The following is a 17481-nucleotide window of genomic DNA, read 5'->3' as shown; positions in this document are numbered from 1 at the left end:
GGTAGAGCCAGCTGGTAGAGGCAGCTAGAAAATAAACTCACCTTGAAGGAATACTTGTCACTGACTTTTTAGAGCACATAACGTTCCTTCTTTGTATTGGATTCCTTGTCGTCCATTCTCTACAAAGATGAACTCACACACCTCCTGAAATGTTGAGGTTGCGGTTCTAAGTTTACCATGATTTATAGGACAATATCGTGTAATATAATTTGCTTAATACCTAAGAAAAAAAAAGAACAACCAATAAGTTTGCATGATTGTGAAAATGTATTTTTTAAAATGTCTAGAAGTAGTTTCTGTGTTCACAATTTCAATATATTTCATCATTTTATAAGGCAAATAGTTTTTTTGTCGTACAGAGTTTGAATAAGTTTCAGATCCTTTCTTTTTAAGCATTGGCAAAGTTATCAACAGATATATATATATATATATATATATATATATATATATATATATATATATATATATATAGTAGATATTTTAAAGTCTTTGCAGACGTTTCCATATTCTTTTCAAGAACATGTACTATATGTTTGTTCAACGGTTGTAGGTAATTTTTTTTCTGACTCTTTCCATTTTTATTTCATGCTCCACTTCTGCTACTTCTCAATACTTGTTTCTTAAAAGAAAAACACGGCCCTGTTGCAAAATACATCACGTTTTCAGATAAGAGTTCCTTGCAAAACACTTTGTTGCAAGAACACAATGTCCGTCAAAGTTTAAAGAAATAACAAAACATGTGGTATCAAAAAAGTATTCAGAAACGGTACACAAACTTTGAGAACGTTAAGAAGTTAAATAAACTGGATTATTAATCCATAAGCATCTCTGTCCCACAGTTTTTTACAAGATATAATTTTAATTAAAGCTCTCTGTAAAGTGGCCACTTACCTTAGCACATGGTTAGCATGTGTTCATCAAGCTTTGCTTGTGTTTGTGCTTTAGGCTTCTGGATTGTTGCCAAGCAGGGCTTCATAGATGAGTTTGTAAAGCCTCGGTATCAACATAGGGGCCTGAAAATATTGGAGTAGTCTGCTGCCTGGTTGGTCATCTTTCACCCAAACTAGCCACGCTGCTTCAGCGCTTCCATATTTCTTTTCGCTTGAACTGCATCTTATCTTCCAAATGCAATATTAGAGAGCGAGCAAACTGAGTGATGTCAAATCTTATGAAACCTACTAATCGCTGTGAATGACTGTGAGGGATTACGTTTGTCGGGTAGGAAAAAAAAAAGCTTGAAATAGCCTTTTTTTTGTAAGCAGTGTAAAGGAGTTTACAAGCAGTGATTAATACTGACCTTTGTTTGACCATTCCCAATGAAACTTTCTCTTCTTCGCTTAGCAGGGCTCCGTAAAGGTTGCTCATACATACTGACGTACAGAAAAATGCCCAGATCTCCTCGTGCACAACACTGTCAGCACTTTATTTATTTCCGCTTAGTTCCAGTCTGCTAATCCAATAAAAACTAAACATGGTTGATGTTTTATCGCCTATGGCGATGCACATCTGACAGAGCTCGATGGTTCTCTTAAGTTTTGTACTACGCTGTTAATACCTCTCTTCTTCTTCTTGTCATGTGTTGCTCAACAAATTGATCCAATCAGCGCTTCATACTTGGGTTTCTGTGAGGACGTGTTCACACATTTGTACAGCAGCATGCGAGCTTAAGCGTTTGAGAACAGCGAGTTCCTTCAGCGGCGTACTTCAAATCCTCTGCGCCCACGCTCGGCTATTGTGTCTATGTTGTAGACATTCATTCCTGATCTTTCTCCTCTGCCTCTTAATCTGCGCTAAGCGGATCTCTTGATGTTGGGGAAACAAAGTGTTCAGATCTAAAATAAAGGGAGTGTCTGTGAGTGGGATTCAGCGATGAGTCTACGGTTTGGTGGGGCTCATGCGATCATTTTTAGGTTTCACTAATCCTTAGCCAAATGCGCAATTACGCAGAAGTTTTGTAAAAAGTTTGTTTCACTTTGTTTTCCTGTGTTGCGAAAATGACTCCGACAATCTGTTAAAGCGACAACTTTCAACTGTTTTTTTTATGTGATATTGACAAAATATCCCAATATTTCTTTCTGTATGGGTTGATTTTGATATTTGTCACAACATTGCTTCTGATTGAAATTCTTGTTTCCAAGATTCCATTTATTTCATATGAAAAGAGACTAATTCAACTAATTATAGTACATAATTAAAGAGCTTCACTATCAAAAAAATACCATAAATTAGGCTGTGCTGTGGTGGTGCAGGGTGTTATGTGCTTGGGCACAATATGATTTATGTTTATTTATTTATGTTTATGGAGACGTTAGGATCTTTTGTTAATACGATAGGGCTTGCGTAATGTTTTGTTTTGTATTAATTAGTTATGTTAATTAGGGGCGCTGTTGGCCCGCCTATATATAGGTGGGCTGATGGCATCGTGGGAGAGCTGCCTTCCCTCTCGCTTGTTTGTTTGTCTCAGACCCCGGAACGATGCTGACCGGTCTGGCGGCCGCTGGCCACAGCCGTTTAGGGTATTTTTGTTAGTTTTGTTCTTTTTTGGTTTTGGCCTGGTGTGACCGGTTGTCCTGTTTTCGATTCTTTTTTTTGAAGTAGATTCTTTTCTTTTTCTTAGTCCGGTATCCGCAGAGGCTTCGACGGCCCTGTATAGGGTTGGCCCTCTGCGGTACCGTTTTGTTTCTTTTGACTGGTTAAGCACAACCCACATATGGAGGCCTTAGTCCTCGACGCAGCTGTCGCAAGTTCGATTCCCAGCCTTGGCGGCCTTTGCTGCATGTCTTCCCCCTTCTCTCATTACCCACTTTCCTGCCAATTAACTATCAAATAAAGGCCACTAGAGCCAAAAAAATCTTTAAAAAAAATACCATAAATTAAATGAACCATACCCTTAAGCATCGTCTGACATTATGGATAACAAAACGAGTACATCTACATGTTCATTTTCTCAACAGGTTATATACTGTCGTACAAAATCCATTTGCATCATTTCTTTCAGTACGTGTGCGAAGTAATGCAAATGAAGTCACCATGATTACTCTTACTGTTTACTATTGTACACATTTTTTTTGCCCAACTCTGAATAAACTCCGGGGAGGAATTGAAATAGCCACCCAAAGCACGAGGGTGTCCATATGTGCTCCCTGCACCAGGACATCTTGGGCTACAGTTCGGTGGTTGACTTTGTTGTTGTCTCATCTGATCTGCGGCTGCATGCCTTTGGGCACTCGGGTGAAGAGAGGGCCGGTGCTGTCCACCGACCCCCACCTGGTGATGAGTTGGCTCCGACTGTTGGGGGAGAGTGCTGGTCAGCGACTTCCGCATGGCTTTGAGGTGATTCTGGTCTCAGGAAGGAAAATAAGCAATTCTAAAACTGTTCATAAAAGAATAGAATTATAGATAGTATGAAACGTGTAGAGACCCTACACCAATATAAAATGGTGTAAGTTGGATGATGTGGTAGATATCCTTCTTCCCTTCTCCCTGAGCGCTTATCAGAACAACAACCAAAAATATCACCTTACCCATAAGAACGAACGCTGTTCGTTGCAGCAGTTAAAGACAATTAGTGAATTCTACTGAGTGTTGAAGACCGTTGTTGTAGCGAATTGGGTCAGGAATATTGACCCTTTTTGTCACTTTTTCCCCCCCTCTCCTCCCTCCCCACATTTCTTACAAACACAAACTCTCAAGTGTGTGTCCACAGCAGGCAAAGAAATCAAACACCAGTCCGAACACATGAAACGCACAGTTCAAACATTAGCTGTTTCTTGGCACACAGAGTGTTATTTCAGCACATCGTTTGTTTTCTTGACATGGGAGCTAATGCCAGGTGTGAAAATTCTGCCTGAGTGAAATGAGTTGGCTCTTACTGTAACAGGCTGTTCTCGTCTGTAATTCTGCATTATTATTAACAGGTGCAACTTATCAAAAAGAAAAGTAAAAAAAAAAAAAGTTTACTCTTTGACTAGCGACAGTAATATTTTGCTGTTTAGAACAGAAGAATACAAGCAACAACAGTAAGGTGACAGACAATAACAATAAATAGACTCACATAAAAATAGAATAAAAATATGTTACACATCACATAAAACCAATAAAAACAGAAATTTTAACGCATAACAGGTATGCTATAGCAATGTATAACCTTCAAAAATTGGTAAAAAAAAAAGACATCATTCTTTAATATTGCTCCAACAGTGAAACATAATAGCAAAAAGTTAAGTGGAAGAAAAACTTTGGTAGATACGGGATAGAAACAACTATAGCATGGGAAATACTGTGAGGAAACATCCATTCAAGAGTCTGGAGGAGATTCACAGGATGTGAACCGGTGCTAATTTTTCAAAAGCAGTCCCAAAGGGATTTATCCAGTACATTAACAGTTCAGATGCAGAATTCTAGCTCTCTGTGCTTTCTTGGCTCACTTCAGGCTACATTTCTTTTGTGGAAAACTGCTCAAAGCGTTTTGGCATCATGGAATCTGATTCAGCAATAAATGGTTGGACTTCAGATTTTAAAAAAAAAATTATAAAAGAATTCTGCTCTTGGTATAAATCAGTTTTTGTTTTTTGTTTTTTTTTGTGCTAGAGATGTTACAGTCTTTCATTCAGTGGCCGATTCATGTTTGGTACTATTTGCACCTTGTCTGGGTTCAGTGCGACCCGGAGGAGTGAGCTTCGAGTGTCAGCCAGAGTGGGGATCAGCCTGTGATTACAGCAACTGCGATTTGTGCTTACATTAGGCTCTGGTGCTTTGTGCTTTATCTTCTCTCATCAGCTGGCACCCCGACTTCTAATCTGCCAATTATAAAACAGCAGATGTAAGGAACAGAGAAAGTGGGGGTGAGGCAGTCGGAAAAGAAAATCGGGAGAAAAGTAACATATATTTCACCTTCTTTTTTTCCCAAATCCTTTGTGGTCAGTGATTATATCAATGGGCCTTTTTGTAAGCGTTGATCCTATGGTGCCGTTTTTGTCTGATAAAGAACAGAAAGAACAGCTACATCAAGTTAATACCACCTGTGTTTCATTCTTTACTTGTGATATATTACATCAGCTTCAGACCACCTGCATTTTAATACATATTTCAGCATACAACCCAGACTTAAACCATTTCACCTTCTCTTTGTTAGTTCAAAGGGGTCTGTAATAGCCAAGTGTCTGCTGCAATCCTTTAACTCCACGTTTTGATTCGGAGACAGTTCCGTGGCCTTCGATCTAACGGGATTCTCCCTTTGAATTCCCCATTGGTTCATGCTTAATATGTTTGGGGTCTCCTCGCCGTTTCAAAAGAATGGAGTTGAACTGTTTTCAGTATCTGGAAAGGCACTTAAAAAATGCTTATACTATTTATGTTTCATTGGCTCCATCTATGCATCCACCTATAAATAATTAAACAATAATTAAACAATAGTAGAATTTCACTTGGCTGTTAAAATCCTTGGTGGAAACATGAAAGGAGGGATCCGTCCTGCTTTTTACCGATTCCTTTTCATCCTACAGTTTCTGTAGGTTCCACATTAAAATCCTGACCACTGTGCAAATATGTGACAAAAATTCATGAATTTGACACTGGAAAATAAACAGAAACCCCATCATTCTTTCTTCAGCCTTTTTTTTTTTGCCCCTTTGGAAATTTTCTCAGACAATATTTAATCAGACAGCATCTGCGGCTGCTTGTTTTTGTGCATGCAGCGGTAAAAATGAACACGGATTGTTTTTCCATTTTAAGTGGGGCAAGATAGGCTCAGATTAAGTTTGCAATCCATGTTAAATAAACAGTCCGACGTTTAATCCCCCAGGAGGACGTTAAATTGAAAAGGCGTGTGATTAAAAGTCCAGATTTGCTCATAGCCTTTACCTCAAAGGGTATGGATTAGCAAAGCTTGTGTTCGTGTTGGGCCCCTTAAATGTGAATGTGCAGCGAAATCAGTCAACGGGCACTTAATGATGTCAGACAATAATTGGCATATTGTGTGTGTGTGTGTCTCAGTTTGCTTCTTTGGACGGTTTGCATCTCCATTTAAAACTTTTGCTGGTTCCATCGCTTCAATCCGCAGTGAAGACGCCCAGATTTAGCTTGTATTTACCTGCTTATTACAAGCCAGCCACCTCCAAACAGACGAATGGATAAATTTTCAGCCAGGAAGAGAACGGGGAGGCCACGAGCCTGCCTTGGTAATTGTTTCTCGGTTTCATCGGCTTGACCCCTTATTTACTTGATTGTCATTTACTGCCTCTGCGTTAGCTCTTGGTAGGTCAGAACTGTAGCTTACCAACAGCTCACCGCTGTGACCGAGCGAGAAAGACGGATGGCTGGTCGGGTTCACGAACCCATAAAGCTCACAAGGGAGGAAGTCGGCGGACCATATCTCATTACCGGCTCAGGCCTGAAATGAGATGGGTCCCTTTTCCGCCTGTCCCTCACCGCTCCGATTGATTAGTCAGCAGCCAATCAATGTTAATTAAGGTGTAGAGAATCATTTAATTGTGGCATATGAATCATGGTGTCAGACCCTTCCTTGACCTTCACAGGACTTAGACTGTGAACCGTCTAAATACTGTTTGTATATTGGAGGGTAATGGCAGTGTGTAAACGAGCACGGGTTTGACGGACGTCTACCCTGAATGTGCTGCAGTCGGCAGCAGTAAACCTCTCGTAGATCGGAGCAGAGACAGGATCAGACTCGGCATGCTGTTGTGCAAAAATATAACTAGCGAAAAAAGCATTCAAAGGTTAATCTTGTTGAGTTATTCAATTTAAAAAGATAAACATTGTTGTGTTTTTACTTTTTTTTCAAATAGGAAGACAATATGAAATTAATTAATAGAGAAATGTTATGCTGTAGCTATGTTACTGCTAATTTGACAATTGTCAAGCTGTCATTGGCACTCCTCCACCAGTATGGTTGTGGTCCAGAGGTGAGTTTCTGCTGTCAATGATGATACATTCAGTGATTTGGGAAGCCATGTTCTCTGCTGGTATTGGTGTGTTGTTTTGTTTTGTCAAGTCCAAAGTCAGATGTAGCCATCTGCTACTTCCTGTTGCTTTGGCGGCTTGTTCTATTCCTCTCCACTTACGTTTTAAAACCATTCCTGGAAGCAGTACTCTGAAAAGCCAGGCACTGACCCTCATTGGCTTAACTTTGTTGTGGAGTGTGTCTTAAGTTATGCCAGAATTTTTCTGTATTTTTTTAATTATTTTTTTTTAAAGGGAAGCGCTGTAAATACGGATTTTACCGTATTCATGCGGAAAATGTCTGGCGTCCACATCTGCCGGTGTTTTACCGTAAATTACAGTGTAATATTTCACATACTTTCTTTGCAGAAGTACATTCAAAAAGATGCAAAGTTTAGATTTTTGTATCAACTACAATCCATAAATATTGAAAGTAACATAAGTGAATGCTTGAACATAAAATCCATATAATTCTTGACTCTTTATTTGTAAAATAAACTCATTAATTATAACAATTATTGAGGTGTGCTTCTGGTTTCCAGATGTATGCAGAAGCCCAACAGATCTATACCTGTCAAAACGTTTAAAGCTTAATGTTGTGAGATAAGTGCTGCTTCTGTTATGCGAGGCGAGAGGCTCTCCATGCATATGAAGTGGCGCTTTGATTGATGAGTGCCAAAAACAAAATGGCACAGGAGAACACCACAGGCACCATAATTGTGTTCTTTAATGAAGACCAGCATTTCATGCTGGAGATGATTGTGCAGTCAGTTGATTGTGTCTACCCCCTTTTCCCCGCAACCACCCCCTACCACAACAACCATCCATCATGTGATAATAACGCTCCAACCTGTGCATGGTCTGGTTGGTACACCCATGACTTTCAACTCTATTCCTCCACAGCAAGATGAATTTGTCTCTGCCAGAGCCAAATGAACCTTAAAAAGAGGGGAACTTCTTAACTTTGTAGATTTCGGAAAACGGTTACGGCACTGCTCTGTTATTTTAGTTTGATCAATGTCTGATTAAAATCAGTCTCCTTGGCGAAGTTATGTAAATCCTTGAGAGTTGTGTTTCTCCACATAATTCCCTGAAATTCAAAAATCTGAAGTTTGATTGACAGTTGTTTCTGGGTATTAAGGGGTCCTTTCCCCCACACTTAATGTGTGCAAGTCATAATGGGGTTTTTTTGCCAACCACGGAGACAGGGAATCTAATATTTTACCATACTGTTAAAATAAACAGTAGTTTAAAGTAATTTTGCAACACATTGAGAACCAGATGTCATTTTACCATATTTGAAAAGTGGTGTTATGCAAGCGACTTGTTAAATATGATGCCAGGGCTATTTGCCCAGCTTAACTTTACGTTTTGAGGGTCCAAGGTTTTTTTTTTTTTCTTAGCCTATGATGTTCACATAACAGAGACCCTATTTCAGATCTTAGCTATAAGCACTGCTAAGCTTTCCAGCTTGATTGCACAGTGCGACAGATTGCATCACATCAGGCAAAAAGCAAAGCTTAGTGTTACTTTCAGGAGGAGTTGGAGATACAAAATAATCCACCTGGTGCTCCAGTGCCTGGTCATATGCAGGAAAATGGTAGCAGGGATGTAGATGTTTTGCTTATACCTTTATGTTCAGTGGAGGAGGAATTCTAGTGTTCACTAAAGACTCAACATCTGTGAGATATTTAGCACTTTTGCTAACCACTCAGTCGAGCATTCGTCTTCAAACACACCACAGTTGAGAATTTCTTTCTGAGAAAGTAATATTTAGTGTTTGACTGTCATGCACTGTGCCCATTGATTGCTGCTTGTATCTTTTGATAATTGATTCTATGGTTTCTGCAGATGTAACAACAGGACCCAGTGTGCCGTGGTAGCCGGACCAGACGTGTTTCCTGACCCATGCCCGGGAACCTACAAATACCTGGAAGTCCAATACGAATGTGTGCCCTACAGTATGTATTTTTCACTCTCAGTCACACTATTGCCTTCTTAGCAACGATTCCTCGGCAACTTCATCGTAACTCTATCAGTACTGCTCTAAAGGTTCATAGATGTCCTAAATGCACATTGCACATGTCGTGATGATTTTTTGTGATTGTGTACTGGAGTAGATAAAGAAAAAATGCAATGTATCAGAGCAGAGAAATGTCAACAACATGGGATGTCTTTAAGATATTTGACTTAACCCAGGAGGGAACGCTGTCAGTGTTGTCTTTATCTGTGTTAAATTTCAAAAAATGTACAAACCGAATATTTTTTTTGTCTAACCGAGTCACGGCGTGGAAAATTTCGAAAAAGAAATATTCCCTACTTGTAACACTTTATTTAAGCATTTGAAGAATTTGTTAGAAGTTGGGTTGCACACATATCCAGTCTGCGCACATGATAAAGACAAAAATAAAGTTTGCTTATTTTCTAGAAGCCAAGCAAATGTTTGGCTCTCTGAGGTATTTCCAAATGGATTCATTCTAATGGTTTAATTTCTGCATCAGATATAAAGAACTTTTTCAAGCTGCAATAAACTTTAGTGGAAATGTGTAGGTGTGGGTGGGAAGTGTAAGATGGGGTCACAGGATGAACACATGAAGAGGAAATCTACATGAGGTCAGAGGAAATGGAATGGACATTGCCATATAACCCTAGGTATTGTTTTAGGACGACTTCTCAGCATATCATCAAAGCCGGTCATGTCGCCTGCCAAGATCCTGATGTGCTGTCGGGGCTGATGTGGGGGAAAAAAATGTTTGAATAAATCTGGCAGTGGGCTTTCAGATGTACGGTCTGCTGCAGCCACGGGATTGAGGAGAATTGTAGTAATTCAAATTCAAATCAAAACCATCTTCCTAACATGTTAGGTCTTTACACGGCTCCCTTTAGAAGTTTGACAGACAGCAGCTTTGATCTTGTGATGCAAGAGCTTTTTTTTCCACCAGTGATCTAAAGCCTGCAAACGCCTCTTTTATATCTGACTCCTTCCTGTTTGCGCATTTTGTCATTCCAGCTACACGGAGTCTTTTTTTCTTTATTAAGGAGTAAAACACTCCAACCCAGCTTCGGCAGCTTCGGTGTACGGAGACGCACTTGGTCTGAACTGTGGCCTACAGCAGCACTTGGTTTTCCATAATATCCTGTCCTTCATATCCTGCAGTGGTTCCTGTTGGAGCTAACTTGAACTTTTGTTCCATCCACTTACAGTGTTGACTTCACAGTTTGATAGCACTCGCTTATTGTTAAATTACTGGAAAAGGATTGTACTTTTTCCGCTTGTTGGGCTGTTTGTTCTGTTCATGAAAGTGATGGACAAAAAACTGTTGACAAAAGACAAACAATATTTAAGAAGAGTATAAGACTTGTGTTGTTACAACACTGGTAATCTCATGTATTTATATATGTGCATTAGTACCTCAAAGGTTAGAGCTAAGAGGTGTAAAAAAACAAAGTTGTTTAGCTATTTACAGTACTGCATTGAAAATGAATAAAAAAGCAGAGAAAATATGTTGAATGTTTAAAAATACTACTTAGAAAACCTGAAGAGCTGCCAGTTTCAACTATTAAAAGAAATAGAATATAAAACAAAATAGGAGCACTCAAGAATTATACATAGCCTTATATCTCTATGTTACGTTCTATTCCAGATTGATGTGTAAAGGGTCTAACATTGTGGCTCCAGACATAGAGACGTCCAACATGGAGGTTTGGGTTTCAGCCAGTTTTCATCTGGTATATTTAGTGTAATTGAGCTCCATTCCAAAGGGATGTTGGCTGGTCCACATCCCTTTGGATGTGGACCAGCCAAAGGGATGCCTAAATCACTTCTGTCTGATCACACATGGTAAAATGCGTTCAGCCTATGCTCTTGTGCAAATTTTTAAAACTTTTTTTAACCTTTTTAAAGTCATATTTAGCCGCATAATTAGACTTCATGGCTCCATTTAAAAAAAGGCTTACAGCCAATGCTAAAGGTCATTATTTTCCACATCCCCGTTGAAGCAATAATAATAATATTTGCCCTTTAGGGCAAAAAAAAAAAAAGTTCTACCTATAGGATATAAGGTGCTAGTCTTCAGTCTTATGTAAGTATTTTCATCAGAAAAAAAATGACTTATGCATTTGTTAAAGAAAGAACTGCAAGTAAAGAAATAAAGGGCCAGCTACATAATTGCTGTAATTTTCTTGCCTCCAGTTTGGACTTCAGTAGTGTAACTATGGATGGTGGCCAGAAATCATTGTTGGATAAAAAATAGGTTTCATTTCCATGAAAAAAAAGGAATGAAAACAAGAAAGAAATCAGATGACTTTCTGGGATGTTTAAATATACTACAAGTTGCAGAGCATCTTAAATTCACCACCATCTTTAGGACAAAATTAAAAGAAATTAATGTCTAACTGTCCAAATAAGGCAGTCAGATCTTTTTTTTTTTGTCTAGAATGAATTGAAAGGTGCAACAAAATACAACAATAAATGTGTAGATTTCATAATTGTTGTTATTGTCATTTAAGTGTAATAGAAACTTTGATAACCAGATGTGAAAGCCTCTTTGCCAAGTCCCACTTATTTAGTTGTGCTAAAATCATGAAGCAACTAAAATGACAACTGGGTAAACTTCAGTGAGTTTCATTTAAGAATAATACGTAGATTTTTATAAGACTCCAGGTCATTCTAGAATTAAAAGAGTGATTTTTCACTTGTAATATCTTCATTTCCACATATCCAACTACCTGGGTAACACAGGTAGTGTTACCCAAAAGGGGTAACACTATACCTGTTACCCCTTTTGGGTTAAAGGGGTAACAGGTAGTGAAGGGGTACCACACATCCTTCTCTCCAGTGATGCCCTCCAGCTCGTTTCGAGGGATCCTAAGATCCTCATAGTTACATAGCCCATCCAGGGATTTTCTAATACCTATCCAGAATAAGAAAACAAAGCTAATCCTTTACAGATGAAGACTGTGTATACACAGTCTTCATCTGTAAAGGACTCCCACCTTTCCTTGACAAGCCTCGATGCCAATACTTTATTTTCTACTTCAATGTCTCCCTCTACTCCTTTTAAATTCTGCCCTTCATCTGCACCCTCCTCGGTCCTCCACACCTTCCTTTACCATTGCTTTGCTTCTTTGTTCTCTCAGTCTGCGGTCTCTTCTCCTTTTCCCTTCGACCACTTTCACTTTTACATCTGTATTCCGCTTGGGGAGTCTCTCTTTTTTCTTTTAGGGATAAATTACCGCCCTCCTTTCTCCACCAATATCTTCATAAAGCGTCGCGAAAGCAGACTCGGATGTGCCGTTAATAATGGCGGCGGAGGGGAGTGTGCTAAATCGATGGACACATGCCGTAGATACAATATTGATTTCATTAATTTGCGATTTGATCCGCTCCATCAGTTGTAATGGAGGGACAAAAAGAAGTTATAACAATTACCGCCAAGAGTGGCGGTGTCTGTGGGTGGCAGAGTCACAAGCCAAGGCAATGCATCATTTTTTCTATTGAGCTGCTGTCTGAATAATTGTTTGATCCGAGATCTGACTTTCCTGTAAGGCAGTAGAATCACTGAACAATCAAGGAGGTTAAGACAGTAGTAACAGAAGGGAGACATTAGCATATATTGCATGACATTTATTAGGGAGAAATGCTTCATATTGGATCATATTGGAACTGGTGTAGCTCATGGACACTGGTTGGTTTAAACTACAAGGTTGGTTCAGTGGGGTTACGGTCAGAGATTTAACATATTGTGCATCTGGAAAGTATTCACAGTGCTTCACTTTTTAAACATTTTATAATGTAACAGCATCAGTTCATTAAAATCTAAAAAAAAAAAAATTTTCAAATTTATTAACAATAGAAAAACGATACAACGCCTATGCTTTATACTTTATTGATCTACCTTTGGCAGCAATTGCAAACTCAAGTCCTTTTGAATCTGATGCCACAAACTTACCTATAAGCCGTTTCACCTCTTCTTCTTTGCGGTTCTTGTCAAGCTCCATCAGGTTGGATGGGAGACGTCTGTGCAGCCATTTTCAGATCTCTCCACAGATGATCAATCAGATTCAAGCCTGCACTCTGGCTTATAGCCATTCCTGGACATTCGCAAAGTGGTTCTGTGCCTTGGGTCGTTGTGGTGTTGAAAAATAAACCTTTGCCTCAGTTTGAGGTCAAGAGCATTCTGGAGCAGGTTTTCTTACAGCATCTCTCTGTACATTACTTAATTAACTTTCCTCTCTATAATGGCTAGTCTGCCAGTTAATGCTGTTGCAAAACATCCCCATTGTGTGATGCTGTGACCAGTATGCTCCACCGTAGAGATAGCATTGACCTGAGGATGAGCCTGGTTTCCTCCAAACATGACGCCTGGGATTCACACCAACGAGTTCAATCTTTGTGTCATCAGACTGGAGAATCTTTGTTTCTGTTGGTCTGAGAGTCCTTCGTTTGTTCCTTTTGGCAAACTCTAGACGGACTGCAATGTGCCTTTTCTGAAGGTGTAGCCAGCTCTAGGGAGATTCCTAGTGGTTCCAGACTTCTTCCATTGACAAGTGATGAAGGCCACTGTGCTCACTGGGACTTTCAAAGCAGCAGGTTTCTTTCTGTGTCCTTCCCCAGATTTTTGCTTCAGGATAATCCTATCTCAAGAATAATCAGTGGAAACGGCTCCCGTTTGAGCTTCTTGGCAAATGGCTGTGAATACTTACGTAAATGTGAATTCTTGGTTTTCTTTCCATTTTCAATAAATTGTCATAATGGGGTATTTGTGTGTAGATGTTTGAGGAAACCGGTTCATTAAATGCAATTTGTCATAAGGCTGTAACATAAAATGTGGGAAAAAGGCGAGGCACTGTAAATACTTTCCAGATGCACTGTTAGTAACCTTGTCTTGTTGGAAATCAAGCAATTTATGTTATGTCTATCATTTCTCTTAAGAGGAATGGAAAAATATCCAGTCAGAATAATAGAAGTTTTTGATCTTGACAAAAAAAAAATGTAATGGACAACCTGGGGAAGAATATTTACCCAAATGTGTTTCTATTTGGGCATGTATGTGAAATTATAAGTAGATCTTTTTTATGTCACAATTCTTTAAGGGTTCATGTAACATAATGTCATTGAAAAACAATGATTACTTGAAGTACACTATTAAAAATGTCAAAATCAATGGCATTTCTGGCTTAACATAGTGCATATTAGCTTCTGAGTGGAACTGTACACGCTCCTTCAGGCGCTTCACTATTAAGTATGACCGCCTTCGAAGAGCCGAACCTTTGTGATGACTCATAAACATGACTCCACTCCAGCAGCTGACATCTTGTCTTAACCCCATCCGTTCACCTTGACTTTCAGCGTTTCAGTGGTGAGATGCCAGCCTATTCTCCTAGTGGCTTATTAAAAAACTTCCTTTCTCCATTGTTCCATTCTTCTCTTAGTGTAACTTTCACTCGAACAGCTCCTCCCAAAGGTCAAGTTGATAAGAGGTCAGAACAACCGTGTCTTCCTCCTACACAACCCCTGCAATCTTCCTCAGCAGTAATGAAGCCCTTAGATTCCCTCGGTGGCCCCTCAGACTCTCCAACCTGTCACACAAGATCGGGCATCCGGACCTGTGTTGCCATGCTCTACTGTTCAAGTAGCTTTTTTCTTCTTCTTCTTCTTCTTCTTCTTCTTCTTCTTCTTCTTCTTTTTTTTTCTTTTTTGAGATGTTGAGAACTTGTGGCTATCTCTAACTTGAAACTTCTGATTCTGCTAATTAGTTGTACCTTCACACTTCGGTTTCCATGGCAAATTAGCTAACTCTTGTCCAAGCAGTCTATCAAAATAGTCTATTAAAAAAAAAAAGATGAGGTATAATTAAATGTCCTTTCAGAGAGCTGATTTTGCTTTATATGCTCTGCAGAAACACTTCAGTGTGCTCAATAGGGAAGTGCAGGAAAAGTGGAAACAGAAAGACAAGGACAAAGATAGAGTGAATGAATAAAGGAGGGGAAAAAAACCCTGCTGGCTGTCTGGTGCTATACATAAAGCACCAGTTCCCCCCACTGTTTGTATCTATTAAGGACAATATAAAATCTCGTCTCTCTCACAGTGGGTTCCAGCTCAGCTCTGTCAGCCACCCCTCGCAATTTGGAAGCTAGGCCAGGATATATAATCATGCAATCAATTCTCAGATTTGCACAAAGCCGCGCAGGCTTGTGCGTCACTGAAAGTTGTCACGCAATTTGTTATATTTGGCGTCTATTTCCAGCCTGACTAATTTGATTCATTTTGATAATAACAAAGAAAGTTTAGGGTCTGCTGTTGGAATTATGGTGCCGATTGTTTAGGTGAGGTATACCAGGCACCTGCCGCCACTCAGCACTGACAAATGAAACCAGGAAATTGATGCTCTTTGGCTTATCACTTACAGTAAAGCTTAGGCCTTATGTGGGGTAATTACAGAGACTGTTCTGGACCGGTCACGCCTCAAATAAAAGCCACCTTGGGGACATGGACTGGACTGTATGGTATTTAATTGGACACTGTCTGTCAGCAAGGTTGCATTGTGTTTTTTATATATATATATATATATATATATATATTTTTTTTTTTTTTTTTTTTTTTTTTTTTTCCCCCAAAGCAACATTGTCTGTGGAGGCAGTTATCACTAACCTGGAGCCAGGAACTGTGAAATTAAACTCTTAGCGATGCATTTATTTTTTTTTTAGAAGCATGAGTATGGCAGTGCATATGGTATTGCAGTAAGCCTTTGATAATATATGAGTGCATATTTGTAAAGTGGCAATTTAAAGATTTTTCTTTTTTTTTTTACAAAAATATTATTCAGCCTCCCCCTCCCCCAGCATCTATATAATTACCACATTGAACATATGTTTTTACACCATAATGTGTCTATACAGTGACGACACTCTTTGTGTTCAATTCAACACTTTTACTGTGCTAATTATTCAACACAACTGCTGTGTTAAAGTTATTCAACACAGTTATTATGTCCTAGTATAGGCACTATTGTGTTTGGTTTTGACTCCGTTTGTGACGATATGAACAAATCCAGAGTGTGCTTTGCAAAAACCACCTTTCACTACAATTACAGCTGCACGTTTTAGGAGTATGTCTCCAGCAGTTTTACATATCAATAAACCAACAATTGTTCCCATTCTTCTTCATAATTTACCTCAAGATTATATTAAACTTTTTTTTTTATTTCCCCTCTTACTAGCAATTAGATTAAGTACTTAAAGCAGTGTGCATTGTTAGTTGTCCTTCTCACAGAGTGTTTTGCTTGTAGGCGACAAAGTAGAACTTCCTGTCAAATCACATAATCGCCTTCCATCTCATTATTTTATCCCCTACATTGTGAGAAATTGCAAACGCTTATGGCTTTAAACTTACAATTATTTAGTACAGGTCATATTTGTAATGAATGACTTGTTGTTTTATAACCCAACATCATCATCAGTGAGCCGTCTGCTGTGTCCCTTGGTCTTCTTGATGCTGTACGAAACCTCCAATGCTTTCTTTATAAGAGCTGCATTAACAAAAGGTAAATTGCAGACAGTTGGAATCTGTGTGGTATAGACGCATTCGGAAGAGAACTAATGAAGTTTGAAATTAAGTTTCAACCATATATCAATTTTCTTCCATTTAAGAGTTTCACACCACTTTGTGATGGTGCATCACAAAGAATAAATTGAAGTGTGTGGGAGTAAATGCAACAAAATGTCAGAAGGTTCAATGCATGTAAACACTTTGGAAAGGCACTTTAAAGATAACTGCCACAAATATTTATCGCTTTATTAGAGAACAAGCAAATCAAAACATGTAAATTGATGAAGCTTTAACGTGAGCTTAGTTCGCTTCACCACTTCAAGGTGTTTCTGCATAAATCCTGTCTTATTTACGTTGAAACTCTGATCTTGGATTTAGCGGAGGCTAAATCCAACATCGGTAATTCAGCATCATCGGCATTCTACCGTCCCTCGCTCACAGTCTGTCCTCTCAGCCTTGGATAATCTCCCAGCTACTCATAAGCTTCTTGAAGAGCAGATCACCCCCTGTTTGATGTAATCAGTAAATCTACTAAGCAGGTTGTCGGGAAGTTCACTGTTTTTTTTTTGTTTTTTTTTTTTTGCTTAGTTTTTTTTTCTTTGCCCTTGAGCTCTCCAACGTGTGTCCGTTAGATCTGGCTTTGGAGTCAACACTATGACAGCCGATGCATCAGCAAACCACGCCCACCTCACTTCCAGCTGAAATGCCAGTGAGCATTGTCCAACTTGTTCAGGCACCTCCCCCCCCCCCCCCCATCCCCCCCCCCCCCCCTCCTCCACCTGACTCACTGCCTCAGCTTCCTCCCATGTGTGAAGGGGGGGGCCGCTAACGCCTCCTCATCACTCAGTGACAGCTGACCACTCCCCGGCCCACACAGCATGCTTTGATGACTGTGGCTTCCTGTCATATAGATGAACAGCGGTGCCGTGACCTGAACTTGCAGCGATGATTCTGTAAAATCTCAACTTTCT

At 39.4% G+C, this 17481-nt stretch overlaps 1 protein-coding gene across 22 annotated transcripts in view; it reads left to right on the top strand.

Moving 5' to 3' along the window:
- Window positions 1–17481, top strand: part of LOC103480667 (adhesion G protein-coupled receptor L3) — a 275386-nt gene that overhangs the window by 142361 nt on the left and 115544 nt on the right. For all 22 annotated transcript variants that reach the window (XM_081599528.1, XM_081599541.1, XM_081599532.1 and 19 more), the window contains one exon: window positions 8812–8921. In XM_081599528.1, the coding sequence (XP_081455654.1) occupies window positions 8812–8921 (110 nt within the window). The remainder of the gene's footprint in view (window positions 1–8811; window positions 8922–17481) is intronic.

This window comes from Poecilia reticulata, chromosome 18, assembly GCF_904066995.2.
Source record: "Poecilia reticulata chromosome 18, P_reticulata-male-v2, whole genome shotgun sequence".
Classification (NCBI taxonomy): Eukaryota; Metazoa; Chordata; class Actinopteri; order Cyprinodontiformes; family Poeciliidae; genus Poecilia; species Poecilia reticulata.
This window is presented reverse-complemented; position numbering and strand designations above follow the sequence as displayed.